This window comes from Cetorhinus maximus, chromosome 12 (genome assembly GCF_964194155.1).
Source record: "Cetorhinus maximus chromosome 12, sCetMax3.hap1.1, whole genome shotgun sequence".
In the NCBI taxonomy this organism is placed as follows: domain Eukaryota; kingdom Metazoa; phylum Chordata; class Chondrichthyes; order Lamniformes; family Cetorhinidae; genus Cetorhinus; species Cetorhinus maximus.
The window spans coordinates 67,894,584-67,912,136 of NC_135890.1; the positions used below are offsets into that span (position 1 = coordinate 67,894,584).

General features: G+C 44.2%; 1 protein-coding gene across 4 annotated transcripts in view; it reads left to right on the plus strand.

The window, feature by feature from the left end:
* LOC144687536 (glutathione hydrolase 1 proenzyme-like) overlaps window positions 1–17,553 on the plus strand; it is a 163,139-nt gene that overhangs the window by 19,698 nt on the left and 125,888 nt on the right. For all 4 annotated transcript variants that reach the window (XM_078553805.1, XM_078553808.1, XM_078553807.1 and 1 more), the window contains exons 2-3: window positions 1,005–1,175; window positions 4,940–5,070. In XM_078553805.1, the coding sequence (XP_078409931.1) occupies window positions 1,009–1,175; window positions 4,940–5,070 (298 nt within the window). In that variant the 5' untranslated portion in view covers window positions 1,005–1,008. The remainder of the gene's footprint in view (window positions 1–1,004; window positions 1,176–4,939; window positions 5,071–17,553) is intronic.

Genomic DNA, 17,553 nt, shown 5'->3' on the forward strand with positions numbered 1-17,553 from the left:
TCTGTGATATCAGCTAGGATAGTAGCAATATTACACACGAACAAATTCTACTCTGAGCTAATATTCATTTAATATTGATCCATCAATCAACATCACTGAACAAATAATCTGATCATTATCTTATCGCTATTTGTGGGACCTTGTTTGCAAATTAGCTGGTGCATTTGTTACATCACAACAGTGAACACACTTCAAAAACGCATCATTGGGTGCAAAGCACTTTGGCACATACTGAGGTTGTGAAAGGCATTAGAAAAGGCAAATCTTTCTTTCATGTTATCCATGAGCTTTATCTCTCCATGGAACATGTTTGATCTAACATAGTACTTGCTAATGTTAAATCAACACAAAACACTCTCCATGCTGATTTCTATTGCTCAGTTTAGAGGCATTCCACTTCCAGTAACTAGCCACAAGGACAGTGTGTGCAGCACTGAGTGACTCATCAGTTTCATTTTGTTGCAAATTTTCCCAGGTTGGGAATTGCCAACCCCTACTCAATACCTTGCTATAATGGCAGAGCCAAAAGCTATGGGTTAAAATCTGCTTTCCTACTGGACCAATGTGCTCCACATCTTACCTACTGATTTAATAATACTTACTGGCTTCTAAACCAGAGGGTCATCACTGCTTTGTGTTGCAGGTCAGCTCATCACCCAATCTAGTTTGGCACCAAAAGGGTCAAACAAAATGCCATAATCAAATAAACTTCTTTAAAGCTTACAGAAGAAATTGAGAACAAAATATTAAACTTGCCAATTATCTGACTAGTGTTTTTAAGCAGCTTTACTATGGGCAATAAATGTTGGCCTAGCCAGTGAAGCCCACATCCCCTAAATAAATATATTTAAAAATTACAAATGTGGGGCTTAGTAACAGAATCCTAGTGGATTTTTATCTATCAAGTGTTCTAATCTAATTTGAAGGCTGCCTATGAAAGCCATTTCTGATATCCTCTTGGAGCTCACACCCAGACCTGAACTTCATCTTTTTTTTCCTTTTAGAGAAATGAAAACTAGCTCGAAAGGACTCATTGCTTTTGTAGTTCTGATACTGGTGGCCCTCATCATCTTTCTGGGTGTGTACTTTGGGCTGAAGTCCAAAGCAGTGCCAGCTTATTCCTTTGAGAGAGCTGTTGTTGCTACAGATGCAGAGAGATGTTCAGAGATTGGCAGGTGAGTGTCTGTTTAAGGGCCTTGGTCCACAATGTCTGTCAGAGGAATAATGCAAACATTTCCAGGGAATTACAAGGATACAGCTGTTCATCCCAACCAGCCCATATTGATGTTTATCCTTCAAGTGATCTGTATTCCTAATCCCATGTGTAAACTTGGTCCTGTATCCCTTTTCTCTTTTTTCTTCAATCAAACTATCTAACCTATTCTTAAATAATGACATATGATCTCAGTTTTAGTTAATAACTGATAATCCATTCCACAACCTCACAACCTATTGTGTAAAAAGATTTCTCCTGATCTCTTTCTTAAATCCCTCAAATTTATTCCTATATGTATGTCCCTTCATCCTAGATTCTTCAATCCCTGTTTATATCTATTCTGTCACATCTCTTTGTAATTTTAAACATCCACCTGAGGGGAATTATTTACACAACGAGTTGTTGTAATCTGGAACGCATAGCCTGAACGAGCAGATTCAATATGAACTTTCAAAAGGGAACTAAATATATACCTGAAGGGGGAATATTGTAGTTTCTATGGGAGAAGATCAGAGGAACTGAACTAACTGTACAGCTTATTCAAAGAGCCAGCACAGGCACAATGGGCTGAATGGTCTCCTTGTGTGCTCTATGATTTTCTCAAATTACCCCGAGAATTCCTGTGTTCTAAAGAGAACAGCCACAATTTTTCAAAGGTACACTGTTTTCCAATCATTGAAAGTTAAAGACCAACTGTCCATTCTCCTTAATTGTCTGTGATATTAGTGGTTTGGTTTGAAGGGTCTGGCATTGAGCAGCTTGAGTGAGCAGACTGGTGAGCAAGGGAATGGGGTGAGGGTAAGAGTTGAGTCATGGAGCTCTATTGACTTGAGATAAGGAATTGAGAAAGGATCCTCTTTGTTTCAGGATTTCACAATAGCTGTCCAGGACACTCCTAAGTATATACAGATAGGTAGATTAACAGTTTACAATGTGAAATAAAGGACCATCATTTTCACACAGTTAAACATGTGAGAATATGAACAAGGAGCAGGAGTAGGCCATTCAGCCCCTCAAGCCTGCTCCATCGTTTAATAAGATCATGGCTGACCTGATAGTGACCTAAAATCTAAATCCTGCCTACCCCCAATAACCTATCACCCCCTTGTTTACCAAGAACCTTATCCACCTCTGCCTTAAAAATATTCAAAGACTCTGCTTCCACCACCTTTTCAGGAAGAGAATTCCAAAGGCTCACAAGCCTCTGCCTCATCTCTGTTTTAAATGGGCAATCCCTTATTTTAAAACAGTGACCCCTAGTTCTAGATTCTCCCACAAGAGGATACACCCTCTCCACATCCACCCTGGCAAGACCCCTCAGGATCTTATATGTTTCAATTAAGTTGCCTCTTACTCTTCTAAGCTCCAAGACTAGCATGTCCAACCTTTCCTCATAAGACAACCTGCCCATTCCAGGTATTAGTCTGGTAAACCTTCTCTGAACTGCTTCCAATGTATTTACATCCTTCCTTAAACAAGGTGACCAATATTGTACACAGTACTCCAGATGTAGTCTCACTAGTGCACTGTATAACTGAAGCATAACCTCCCTACTTTTGTATTCAATTCCCCTTGCAATGAATGATAACATTCTAATAGTTTTCCTAATCACTTGCTGTACTTGCATACTAGCCTTTTGCGATTCATGCAATAGGACACCCAGATCCCTCTGCACCTCAGAGCTCTGCAATCTCTCACCATTTAGATAATATGCTTCTCTTTTATTCTTCCTGCCAAAATGGACAATTTCACATTTTCGCACATTATACTCCATTTGCCAAATATTTGCCCACTCACTTAACTTATCTCTATCTTTTCGTGACCTCCTTGTGTTCTCTTCACAACTTACTTTCCTCCCTATCTTTGTGTCATCAACAAATTTGACAACCATCCCATCCATCCCCTGATCCAAGTCATTAATATAAAGTGTAAACAGTGTAAACAGCGCTGATCCCTGAAGCACACCACTCTTACCATCCTGAAAAAGACCCATTTATGCCTATTTTCTGTTTCCTGTTAGCCATCAAATCTTCTATCCATGTCAATATGTGCAAAGTGCTGCTTCAGGGAGATCGTCTCCAATTTAAAGCTTTAAATAAAGGTTTTTTAAAAATTTCCCAGCCATGTCCCCTCATGTGACACTGTCATATGAGTTGGGACATGTCCATAACTTTTATTGAAACCTTTAATAAAAATTTAAATACCCTCTTGAAACCTCATCCCGCCCGTGCATGAGGTTTCAAGCTTTTTCCAAGGCTCGCCTGGGCTGTAGGCCTGCCCGCCAACCTTAATGTTGGGCGGGCAGGTCCACCAATCATATTAATGAGTTTTTTAATGGCCTCAATAGGCCGTTGACAGTCCGGCGGGCAGCCGAACTGAAAATCTAAATGATGCGGGGTGACATCGGGATGCACGCCCGACCGACATATCCCCACGTCATTTTACACGTCGACAAGTGGGCCCCGCCCCCGCTCACCGACCAGAAGATGTTGCCCCATAACTTTTGATGTGGCACTTTATCAAATGCCTTCTGGAAATCTAAGTACAGTACATCCACTGGTTCCCCTTTATCCGCAGCACATGTTACTTTGTCAAAGAACTCCAAAAAATTAGTTAAACATGATTTTCCTTTTCACAAAACCATGTTGACTCTGCCTGATTACCTTGAAATTATCCAAGTGCCCTGTTATAGCTTCTTTAATAATAGCTTCTAACATTTTCCCCATGACCGAGGTTAAACTAACTGGCCTATACTTTCCTGCTTTCTGTCTCCCTCCCTTTCTGAATTAAGAAGTTACATTTGCTATCTTCCAATCTAATGGGACCTTCCCCAAATCAACTATCTCACTAGCCACTCTTTTAAGACCCGAGGATGAAGTCCATCAGGACCCGGGCACTTGTCAGCCCTCAGCTCCAATAATTTACTCAGTACCACTTCTCTGGCAATTGTAATTTTCCTTGGGATCTCTTGCATTGCACCAGAGGCCAGAAGAGGCTATGGGACATGGATCTGTGTAGCCCAAGAAACTGGGAGAGTACCTGTCTCATGGGTTTGGAACTCTCCTATCTCTCCACTGATAGGCACTGATCCTGGGTTCCTCTGGTTCTGTTGTTGGTGAGCTTTGGCTCCAAGTTCCTCAATTTATTAGAAGAAAATTATCAGGGAGGAAAACCTTCAAAAGCAAACAAATCAACAGGTCATTTCTTAATCAGAAAGGATGAGATGGTTGTTCTGTGATTCCATTTTTCAAGTGTGAAAGTAAGTACTGGCAGCTGTTTGACTGCGGAGGCAGCACATTTGAGCTCCTACATTTTCTAGTCAGAGTCACAGAATATCCAGGAGAAGCAGGAACTCAAAATGATTTTTCACATCCCTAATCCCTGGGACTGAAGCCCCAGCCACGGTCCCTGTTCAAATCAGCTAGGTACAGTAAGAGGGTGGAACTTAATTGAACTTACTGGTCTATATAGTTTAGTATTATACTTGCCCAATGATCCTGTTATTGAGGCAGTGGTTTCTTTAGGCCAATAAAGAACAGGAACCAACTTGTTACCTGATGGCTCTGTGGACAAATCAAACCGACTCTAAATCTCACACTGATTTCATTACAGGGATATTGCAACTGGTGTTAAGGTTAGCCATGATCTAACAGAACAAACTCAAGGGTCTGAAGGACTCCTCCTGTTCTTATATTCCTAAATCGCTCACTGATTTCATTGCAGGGATATTCTGAGGCAGAATGCCTCTGCTGTAGATGCTGCTATTGCTTCCTTGCTCTGTAATGGACTCATGAATGCACAGAGCATGGGGATCGGAGGAGGCTTCTTCATGACTATTTACAATGCACACACAGGTAGGTACCTCGTTGCTCCATCTGTGTCCTTGCTGTCATTCTACTGCTTTGCCTCTTAGTTTGAGACCACTCCATGCAGCCCAGAGGAACAATCTCTGGGCTGTTGCAGGAAGTTAATTTGAGATGCTCCATGCAGTTGCCGATAGTCAGTGACATTGTACTGTGTGTTCCATTGAGGAGGAAATCCCTCCACAGCAGCTGGTGAAATTAACTCTCACCCCTCCCCAAGGTTTTGCCAGTAGTGATAGTAATTTGTGTGTCACTTTAATGGAAAAAAACTACAAACACAATGGGTGAAATTTTGAAAACCTAGAGTGGAATTTTCCAGATACCCCCCAGGGCGGGCTTAATGGCAGGCAGGGCAGACAATGTGGCAGGAGGCGAAAAGTCAGTTTCCTGCTTGCATAAAGTGATGGTGGGAGCATGCACTCCCACCTGTCTTGGCGGGTCACCATTCCCACCAGAGGTTGGCGCGAAACCCTTTTGCATTCTATTAATGGATGCAGATGAAGGCCTGACCAGAATCATCCCCACTGTCCAATCATCCGTGCCACCAGCGGGTTTTCACGCCGGTCCAGAACACGGCTGAACTAATATGGCATGCAAACACTGGACGTACCTGCAAGAAGGTCTGGGGCAGCCTGCGGAGATCAAAAGGGAAGATGGAGGCCTCCAGTGACCGGGGCCTGGAATACCATGTGCAGCAGTGGGTGAGTGGATCACCTATAATGTGGATCTTCTGACCTCAGCATCTTCCAGGAAGTGGATCTTCTATCTTGAATGGTGGGTCAGTTGATGTCAGGGCATCTTTTAAATACAGTGCCCAGATGTAATGGGCACACCATCCAGCCCCTCCCACCTCGAAAACATTGCAAACCCCCCCACCCCCCTGCATAATTAATTAGGTCAACGTCGCACGATATTGTGCAAATTTCCAGTGGCCTCCACAGCAGGAAACTCTCCCCATTCCCACCACCGCTACGGGACTTAGACCCTGAAGGGAAAATTCTACCCTTGGTCTTCACCAAAACAGCAGAACCATTAAAAGGATGAGAAACCAGTTGGAATCTGCAGCGGGCTTTGCTGCGGCTCTTAAACTGCACCAGGGCAAATTGCATTCCACTGACCAATCGGAGTGGCAGGGTGGATCACACAACTGATCGGTCAAATCAAGGATTTATAATTGAAAGAACATTGGCAGGGATTGTAGGGCTGAAGTGGATATTGGCTTTTAGAGCTGCGGCAACGACTTGAATGGAGATATGGAAAGGCTTCCCCCTACCCCCACCCCCAGCTCTCTCACTCTTACCTGGATGTCCAGCTGAATAAGCTGAAGGGCTGCAGTGAGGTGAGGTCTTCCGAGGACAGGAGGAAGAGCCAATCCTCTCCAACCAAGCAAATGTGTGCAAGTGATTGAGGTAGTTGAGCCAGCAGTGTGGTCCTTCCATGCTGGAATCAGTGCACCAAGCAGATTCAGAACCTCCGGAGGGCAGGAAGGGTGCTAGGTACCAAGCCCCACACTCTGGCTTTTCCAGAATTCTGCTGCAGAATATGAGTCAGAATGAGGGATGATAGCAAAGTGATAACGTTACTGGACTAGTAGCCCAGGTGTCCACCACTCTCTGTGGAAGAGAAAACAACCTTCTGAGAGAAATAATTTCTTCTCATCTCCGTCTTAAATGGGGATGTGGGTTCAAATTCCACTATGGCAGCAACATATGAACTCACAAATTAGGAGCAGGAGTAAGCCATTCAGCCTCTTGAACCTGCTCCGCCATTCAATAAGATGATGGTTGATCTGATTGTAGCCTCAACTCTACTTTCCTGTCTACCACCTACCATCTTTTGACTCCCTTCTTAACCAAGAATCTATCTAACTCAGCTATAAAATATTCAATGACCCTGCCTCCTCCACTCTCTGTGGAAGAGAAAACAAACTTCCTCCCTAACAGCACTGTGGGTGTACCTACACCACATGGACTGCAGCGGTTCAAGAAGGCAGCTCACCACCACCTTCTCAAGGGCAAATGGGAATGGGCAATAAATGTTGGCTTACTCAGTGATGCCCACATCACATAAATCAATGAAAAAAGTATAGGCAAAAAGGAAAAGAAGTTGGGTAGTGTGTTAACGAAGGATGAGATCAGTACTTTGGTGAGAGAGGATCTTAGATTGCAGGATCAAGATATAGAATCAGTTTGGATGGAGTTAAGAAACAGCAAGGGACAGCAAACATTGGTGGGAGTTGTTCATAGGCCACCAAGCATGTTGGGCATGGTATAAATTGGAAGTTAGAGCTGCCTGTAACATGAGTAATATAGTAATAATGGGTGACTTCAATTTATATATAAGCTGGGTAAACCTAATTAGCACTAATTCTGTGGGGGATGAATTCTTGGAATGTGTATGGGATGGGTTTCTGGAGCAGTACATTGAAGAACCAACTAGGAATTGGGTTATTGTAGATTTAGTATTATGTAATGAGAAAGGGCTAATTAATAACCTTGCTGTAAAGGAACCTTTAGGAAATAGTGACCATAATATGATAGCATTTTAAATTAATATTGTAAATGATATTGTTAATTCTGAAACCAGGGTCATAAATCTGAACAGAGGAAATTATAAAAATATGATGGGCAAGTTGGCTATGGTGGATTGGGAAAACAGACAAAACATTTAATGGTAGACAGGCAATGGCTAGTAGTTAAAGAAATATTACATGGTCTATGACAAATATACATTCCTCTAAGACACAAAAACCCAACAGGAAAGGTGAATCAACCATGGCTAACAAAAGAAGTTAAAGATTGCATTGCATCAAAGGAGTGGCTTATAAGATTGCCAGAAAAGTGGTAAACCCGAGGATTGGAAGCATTTTGGGATCCAGCAAAGGAGAACCGAGAACCAAATAAAGAAAGAGAAAATAGAGTACGAATGCAAGCTAGTGAGAAACATAAAGGCAGGCTGTAAAAGCTTCTATAAGTATGTGAAAAGATTAGCAAGGACAGTCGTGGGTCAATTACAGGCAGAGACAGGAGAACTTATAATGGAGAACAGGGAAATGGTGGAGAAACTAAACAATTACTTCTGTATTCACGGAGGAAGATACAGAAAATCTCACAGAAATATTAGGGGACCAAGGGACTTATGAAAATGAGGAATTGAAAGAAATTAGTATTAGTAAAGAGGTAGCACTCGAAAAATTAATTGGATTGAAAGTTGATAAATCTGTTGGACCTGATGAGCTACATCCCAGAGTGTTGAAGGAAGTGGGTGTATAAAGATAGTGGGTGCATTGGTGGTTATCTTTCAAAATTCTATAGATTCTAGAGAGGTTCCTGCAGACTGAAAAGCAGCAAATGTAACCATACTATTTAAGACGGGAGGGAGAAAGAAAATGGGTAACTACAGACCAGTTAGCTTGATTAAGTAGTAGGGAAAATGTTAGAATCTATTATACAGGATGTGACAGCTAGATGGCATCATACCAGATTTGCACTAAGTGCAGTAGCGAGCTGGTAAAATGACGTTTTACCCGCTGGCAACGATGGCAGGATTTCACGCCATATCATCCTAAAGCTGCCACATTATTTATGCACTCCCGGGAAATAGGATGTTTCCATGGTGAGCAGGCTTTCATTCACCCGCCTGCCATCACCTTGCCACTTCATCACGCCAGGCATTATATTTAAAGTCCAGCCACACGCACACATCTCAGTGTTAAAGCCCAGGACTGCTGCAAAGAAGACATGGCCCTGAAAAGCAAAAGACTGTGCAGTTCCCCCCTCCCCCCGGTTTAGTGACGCATCACTGGATTACCTTTTGGAGTCCTGCAGGGATGTCCTCTACCCCCGCTCTGGCCGCAGGATGAGCAGCAACCTCACTAATCCGGCTTGGGAGGTGGTGGCAGCAGTGTCAGTGCCAACGCCCTTCAAAAGAGGTCAGTCACCCAGTGCCATAAGAGGATGAATGATCTCCTCCGTCCCATTAGGGTAAGTCACTCTTCTCATCACTTTCAACTCACACACTCACAAACCCACCACACATCCACGGGGCCCTCACTCACTGCCAGTACAAGAGACATCAACATTCACTCTCTCACACTCACTGTCATTGTCCTCATCCCGTCCATGGAACTCACCATCCACACCGGCCAGGCAGGCATCCTGCTTACACTTTCTCCATTTCTATACATGCAGGGCAAGCTGGCACACAACAAGAGGGAGAGGTTGCAGACCAGTGGAGGATTGCCTAAGATCAAAGTCTCACAGACTTTGAAAACAGAGTCATCCAGCTGGCCGATGATGATCTGGTCTGGGCCTGTGCCGACAGTGAGGTCAGTGGCGCTCTACCAAGCAAGGGTCCAGCAGTGCAACATCCATCAGACAACCTTGCTGTGAGTCATGTGCCCTGTTTCACAGGCAGCTGCCATGCACTATTTATCTTCTCTTGCTTTCACAGGCACATTTGGGAAACAGCCGACAGAGTCCATGACCCAGGGCCTCCAATCAAGCTCCAAAAAAGCCTCGAAGAGGAATCTGAAGGCACTCTACTTGAAATCCCATCACAACACTCACCACACCCTCCTCAAGCCCAGAGACACACCTCGGTGGAACCTGGCTTTCGAATAGCCTCGGGATCACTGTCTGGTGAGCCCATCTCACTGTCTGATCCACAGCAGTGTCTTCCCAGTGTCCGGCACTCGGAGGACTGTTGAGGCCGGAAATTTGCTGAGTCCAAGTCAGATGACGAGCCTCTGGACTTGGTCATGTCACAGTTGCTGGAGCTGCAAAGGTAAGCTTGGGAAGGGGTGTCTGCTGCACTCCTCAGATTGCAAGGCATGATGGAGGAGTCAGTCCGCCTTTAGGCTGAGGTGATAGTGCCATCTTGCCAACGCACCAAGGTCAGCACGGGTAGGGTGGCAGCCGCCATGGAGACCTTGGTTCAGGACATCGTTCCTGCACTGCTGCACGGGCTCAACTCCATCGCTGATGCCAGAGTTGACTTCCAACCGTGTGCACGCGAGAGGGGTGCTGGGCAGCTCGATCTCACTCCAGCTACCCCTGCTCCTCAAGGAGTTATCTTCAGCACCCTGATGGTCTGCTCCACCAAGCTGCGAGCTGCAGCATGAGCCTCATTACACAGTCACTCTGCTGCAGTCTGAGGCCGCTGCACGGGTTTCATCAGCCATGGCCTCCGCAGGTAGCCCTTGTCCCTGAGGAGCCATCTGCAGCTTCTGTGGCCACTGGAAGACTTCAGGGACCTGTGACTGACTGAGAATGTAGGAGACATACACACTTCCTGGAAACCATGCACACACCTGCTGGATGCATTTCTGGTGGTCGTACACCAGCTGCACATTCAGCGAATGGATCCCCTTGCAGTTAATGTAGTTCAGCGTGTATTGCGACGGAGATCTGAGCGCCACGTGAGTGCAGTCGATCGCACCCTGAACCTGTGGGAAACCTGAGATCTGGGCGAATCCAATCTCTCTCGCATCCTGACTGTCCTGGTCCTGGGCAGAATGCACGAAGTTGTGTGCCCTGGCAAAGCTGGCATTTGTGATTTTATGGATACATTTGTGGGTGAAGGCTTGTGAGATCCCACATAGGTCACCTGTGGAGCCCTGAAAGGAGCCACTGGCATAGAAATTGAGCCTCGCTGTCACTTTCGCAGCCACTGGCAGTGGATGCCCTCCATGTCCCCATAGGGCTAAATCCCGCAGTAGCTAGAAGATATGATTGACCAGTTCCCTAGACATTCGTAGTCTTCAGTGACACTGGTTCTCGGTCATCTGCAGGAATGACAGGCTGGCTTAATATTTATATGCTGATGTATTACAATGAGGTTCCTGACATCTGATGGCGGGAAATACGGCCTGCCATTGGTGGGCTGAGTGGACAATCACAAACTGGTTTCATGCCTTCATGAAACCAGTCACACCATATTGTCCGCTCACGCCACCAAACACGCTCGACACTGGCGGACACGGAAAATTCCGCCCTTAGAAAATAATGATATGATTGGGCCGAGTCAACATGGATTTATGAAAGTGAAATCATGTTTGACAAACCTGTTGGAGTTTTTTGACGATGTTACTTGTGGCATAGATAAAGGACAGCCAGTGAGTGTGGTGTATTTGGATTTTCATAAGACCCAATATAGGAGGTTAATAAACAAAATTGGAGCACATGGGATTGGAGGTAATATACTGTTATGAATTGAGAATTGGTTAACTGACAGAAAATAGAGAATAGGAATAAACGAGTCATTCTCAGGATGGTAGGCAACAGCCTGCCAAGTGGAACATCACAAGGATCAGTGCTGGAGCCACAGCTATTCACAATCTATACAAATAATTTGGATTTCTGGACCAAATGTAATATTTCAAAATTTGCTGTTGACATAAAACTAGGTGGGAATGAAAGTTGTGAGGAAGATTAAAGGTTTCAAGAGGACTTGGACACGCTAAGTGAATTGGCAAGAACATGGCAGATGCAATATAATATGAATAAGTGTGAAGTTATCCACTCTAGTAGAAAAAAGACTGACAGAGTATTTATTAAATGGTGAGAGCGGCTGGGAAGTGTTGATGTCCTTGTTCATGAGTCACTAAAAATTAGCATACAGATAAAAATTTGGAAAGGATGTTTCCTCCTGTGCAAGAATCTAGAGCTAGGGGTCACTGTTTAAAAATAAAGGGCTGTCCATTTAAGGCAGCGATGACGAGAATTTTATTCTCTCAGAGGGTTGTGAATCTTTGGAACTCTCTTCCTCAAAAGGCAGTGGAAGCAGAGTCTTTGAATATTTTTAGGGCAGAACTAGATAGATTCTTGATAAGCAAGGGGGTGAAAGGATATTGGGAGTAGGTGGGAATGTAGGCAGATGAATACGTGGCTTAAGATTTGGTGCAGGAGGGAGGGTTTTAGATTCCTGGATCACTGGGACCGTTTCTGGGGAAGGTGGGACCTGTACAAGCGGGATGGTCTACATCTGAATGAGAGTGGGACTAACATCCTTGCGGGCGGGTTTGCTATTGCTGTTGGGAGGAGTTTTAAATAATTCGGCAGGGGGAGGGAACACAGAATGTTAGCAGAATAGGGACACATCATAATACAGTAAAACAATCAAGTCAGAGGGAGTACAGCTGCAATAAGCTTCAAGGGAGTAAGGCAAGGCTGGATGGCCTCTACTTTAATTCCAGGAGTATTACAGGTAAAACGGATGAGTTAAGGGTGAGGATTGACATGTGGAATTGTGATATAGTAGCCATCACTGAGACGTGGTTGAGGGAAGGGCAGGATTGGCAACTCAACATTCCAGGATATAGAATCTTCAGGCGAGACAGGGGAGGGGTAAAAGAGGAGGAGGTGTTGCATTAATAGATAATGAGTCAGTTACTGCAGTAAGGAGAGATGATATCTTGGAGGGGGCATCGGATGAAGTTTTGTGGGTAGAGCTTATGAATAAAAAAGGGGCAACCACACTATTAAGTGTTTATTATAGACCCCCAGATAGTCAGCGGGAAATTGAGGAGCAAATAGGTGCACAATTTGTGGAGGTGTGTAAACACAATAACAATATTAGGTGATTTCAACTTTCCCAACATTAATTGGGATAGATATAGTGTTAAGGGCTTGCATGGAGTGGATTTCCTGAAATGTGTACAGGAGTGCTTTTTAGGTCAATATGTAGAGGGTCCAACAAGGGACGGTGCATTGCTGGACCTAATTCTGGGGAATGAAGCCGGACAGGTGGCTGAGGTGGTGGTGGGCGAGCATTTTAGCGATAGCGACCACAACATGGTACAGTTTAAGTTTGTTATGGACAAAGAAATCGACAAGTTGCAAAAAAATATTTTGGATTGGGGGAGAGTGGATTTTAGTGAAATAAGGCAGGATCTGGCCAAGGTAGACTGGGAACAGTTACTTGTGGGGAAATCTACAGAGGAGCAGTGGGGGGTGTTCAAAAAGGAAATGGGGAGGGTACAGGCTCAACATGTTCCCTCTAGGGTGTTAGGAAGGAGTAACAAGCCCAGAGAACCATGGATGACCAGAGATATTCAGGTTACAATGAGAAGGAAAAGAGAGGGTTTTAGCAGGTACAAGGGAAGCAAATCAGCAGAGGCATTACTGGAGTACAGAAAGTGCAGGGTGGAGCTTAAGAAAGCAATTAGGAGAGCAGAGAGGGGATATGAGAAAGTTCTGGCTGGTAAAAGTAGGGAAAATCCCAAGATATTCTATAAGTATATCAATGGGAAGAGGATAACCAGGGAAAGAGTAGGGACCAATAAGGGACCAAGGGGGCAATCTCTGGGTGGAGCCAGAGGACACCGCTAGAGTGTTGAATGAATACTTCACGTCCGTCTTCACCCAAGAGAATGAGGATGAAGGTATGGAACTCGGGGAGAGAGAGGTTCTCAAGCAAATTGATATAGGGAGTGACAAGGTATTGGAGGTGTTGGCAGGCTTAAAAGTGGACAAATCTCCAGGTCCAGATGATTTGTGTCCCAGACTGCTGAGGGAAGCAAGGGAGGAGATCGTAGGGACTCTGACCCAAACTTTTAATTCCTCTCTGGCCACGGGGGAGGTGCCAGAGGCCTGGAGAACAGCTAATGTGGTACCACTATTTAAGAAGGGTTGTAGAGATAAGCCAGGGAACTACAGGTCAGTGAGTCTCATGTCAGTGGTAGGGAAACTATTGGAGAAAGTTCTGAAGGAAAGTATCTATCTCCACTTGGAGAGGCAAGGTTTGATTAGGGATAGTCAGCATGGCTTTGTCAGAGGGAGGTCATGCCTACCAAATTTGACTGAATTTTTTGAGGAGGTGACCAGGGGTGTAGATGCGGGTAGTGCAGTTGATGTAGTTTATATGAATTTCAGCAAAGCCTTTGACAAGGTCCCACATGGGAGACCAATAAAGAAGGCAAATGCACATGGGATACAGGGTAATTTGATAAAGTGGATTCAAAATTGGCTTAGTTGTAGGAGGCAGAGTGTGATGACAGAAGGATGCTTTAGGGACTGGATGCCAGTGTCCAGTGGCGTACCATAGGGATCTGTGCTCGGTCCCCTATTATTCGTCATTTATATCGACAACATAGATGACTATGTGGGGGGTAGGATTAGTAAGTTTGCGGATGACACAAAGATTGGCCGGGTGGTTAACAGTGAGGTTGAGTGTCTTGGGCTACAGGAAGATATAGATGGGATGGTCAAATGGGCAGATAAGTGGCAGATGGAACCTTTGGAAAGAGTAATTTGACAAGAAAGTATTCAATGAACATGATACTAGGAAGCTCTGAGGAACAAAGGGACCTTGGCGTGTGTGTCCATAGATCTCTGAAGGCAGAGGGGCATGTTAGTGGGGTGGTGAAAAAGGCATATGGGACACTTGCCTTTATCAATCGAGGCATAGATTACAAAAGTAGGGAGGTCATGTTGGAGTTGTATAGAACCTTGGTGAGGCCACAGCTGGAGTACTGTGTGCAGTTCTGGTTGCCACATTAGAGGAAGAATGTGATTGCACTGGAGGGGGTGCAGAGGAGATTCACCAGGATGTTGTCTGGGATGAAACATTTAAGTTATGAAGAGAGGTTGGATAGACTTGGGTTGTTTTCGTTGGAGCAGAGAAGACTGAGAGGTGACCTGATTGAGGTGTACAAGATTATGAGGGGCGTGGACAGGGTGGATAGGGAGCAGCTGTTCCCCTTAATTGAAGGGTCAGCCACAAGGGGGCATAAGTTCAAGGTGAGGGGCAGGAGGTTTAGGGGGGATGTGAGGAAAAATCTTTTTTACCTGGAGGGTGGTGACGGTCTGGAATGCACTGCCTGGGAAGGTGGTGGAGGCGGGTTGCCTCACATCCTTTAAAAAGCACCTGGATGAGCACTTGGCACGTCATAACATTCAAGGCTATGGACCAAGTGCTGGTAAATGGGATTAGGTAGGTAGGTCAGGTGTTTCTCACGTGTCAGTGCAGACTCGATGGGCCGAAGATCCTCTTCTGTACTGTGTGATTCTGTGATTCTGTGTGATTCTGTAGGGTTGAGGTTACAATCAGATCAGCCGTGATCTATTGAATGGTGGAGCAGGCTTGAGGGGCTGAGTGGCCTACTCCTGCTCCTAATTTGTATGTTCGTAGATGCAGCAAGCAATTAATAAGGCAAATGGTGTGTTGGCCTTCATCGCAAGGGAATTTGAGTACAGTAGTAAAGATATCTCACTTCACTTGTATAGAGCCTTGGCGAGACTACAATTGTGTACAGTTTTGGTCTCCTCATCTAAGGAAGGATATACTTGCCATAGGGGGACTAACAACAGAGGTTCACCAGACTAATCCCTGAGATGGCAGGATTGTCTTATGAGGAGAGATTGAGGAAACTGGGCTGTATTCTCTAGGTTTTGCAGAATGAGAGGAGAACTCATTGAAGCTTACAAAATTCTTACAGGGCATGCCAGAGTAGATGTAGATAGGATGTTTCCCCTAACTGGTGAGTCTAGAACCAGGCAACACAGTCTCAGAATATGAGGCAGGCCATTTAAGACTAAGATAGGCAGGAATTTCTTGACTCAGGGTGTGGTGAATCTTTGAATTCTCTACCCCAGAGGGCTGTGCAAGCTCAGTCATTGAGCATGTTCAAGACAGAAATTGATAGATTTCTGGATACTAATGACATCAAGGGACAAGGGGATAGTGTGGGAAAGTGGTGTTAAGGTAGATGATTTGCCATAATCTAATAGAATGACAGAGCAGGCTCAACAGGCTGAATGGCTTACTCCTGCTCCAATGTTCCTCTGTTCATATGTACCAGGACTCCCAGATCCTTCTGCACTACAGATTTCTGCAATCAGTCTCCATGCTGCTTTTCTATTCTTCCTGTCAAAATGGCAAGTTCACATTTCCCTACATTATACTCCATCTGCCAAATTTTTGCCCACTCACTTAACCTGTCTATATCCCTTTGCAAACTCCTTACATCCTCTTCACAACTTACTCTCCTATCTATCTTTGTGTCATCAGCAAATTTAGCAACCATACATTTGGCCCCTTCATCGAAGTCATTGATATAGATTATAAATAGTTGAGGCTCCAGCACTGTTCCCTATGGCACTCAACTCATTACCAACCTGGAAATGACCCATTTATGTTTACTCTGTATTTCCTGTTAGCTAACCAATCCTCTATCCATGTTAATATGTTACCCGTACACTATAAGCTCCTATTTTGTGTAGTAATTTTTGCTGTGGGCCCTTGTTAAATGCCTTCCAGAAATCAAAGTACACCACATCTACATGTTCCCCTTTATCCACATTGATTGTTATTTCCTCAAAATACTCTACTAAATTAGTCAAACATGATTTCCCTTTCACAAAACCATGTAAAGTCTGCCTGATTGCATTAAGATTTTCTAAGTGCCCTCCTATAACCTCCTTAATAATAGATTCCAGCATTTTCCCTATGGCAGATGTTGGGCTAACTGGTCTATGGTTTCTTGTTATCTGTCTCCCTGCTTTCTTGAATAAAGGAGTTCATTTGCTACTTTCCAAACTGATGGGACGCCTCTAGAATCTAGAAAATTTTGGAAAATTAAAACAACGCCTCTACTATCTCAGCAGTCCCTTCTTTTAAGTCCCTGGGATGAAGTCCATCAGGAACTGGGGAGTTGCCAGCCTTTAGTTCTAATAATTTTTTCAGTATCATTTCCTTGGTGATGGTAATTGTTTTAAGTTCCTCCCTCCCTTTCATCTCTTGATTTACAATTATTTCTTGGATTTCTTTGTTTCTTCTACTGTGAAGAAAAATACAAAGCATCTGTTCAATGCAATGCCATTTTCTTATTTCTGTTATTAATTCTCCTGACTCACTCTCCAGAGGACTGTTGAAATGTAATTATTAAATTTTGAATTAAAAGCTACTCTGAGTAATGGTGACTGTAACAACCAGACTTTAACCCAGAAGCAGTACAGTAAGGAAAATTTGTAATCTTTTAAAAAAAAGGTCTGTGGAATCTGTAATTGTTTTGAAGAATGTTTGAAAAGGAGTTTTAAGAGTTTGCATGATTCGTAAAAGGATCAATTGTGTTTTTCTTGGATAATAAGAAGTACAGGTCCATGTGACCCTTGACCTGGAAGCAGTACCAACAGGAAGGAAGTTAAGAAGCCATGTGGCTGCCAAACACAAAGGCGAGTTACATACACAAAGGAGAGCTAAAGGCGGAGGATCTGGAGGGTGAAGGAAATTGGCACACTGATGCAGATGCAAAGACAAAAGAGATAGAGACAGAAAGAGGAACACAGAGAATTCTTGTGAGGAGAAGACACAAATCACTCAGGAAGAGGTCAGTTTTTCTGTTTGGCAGAAAAGGAGACAGGAGCTCTTGGATGTGCTGTGCGAGCTGGCTAAAAAAAAAGTTCTAAAACCTGAAGAGCTTGGAGATATTAAAGAGCTGGGTGTTTTCCCAGAAGTGGCCAAACCGTGAACTGG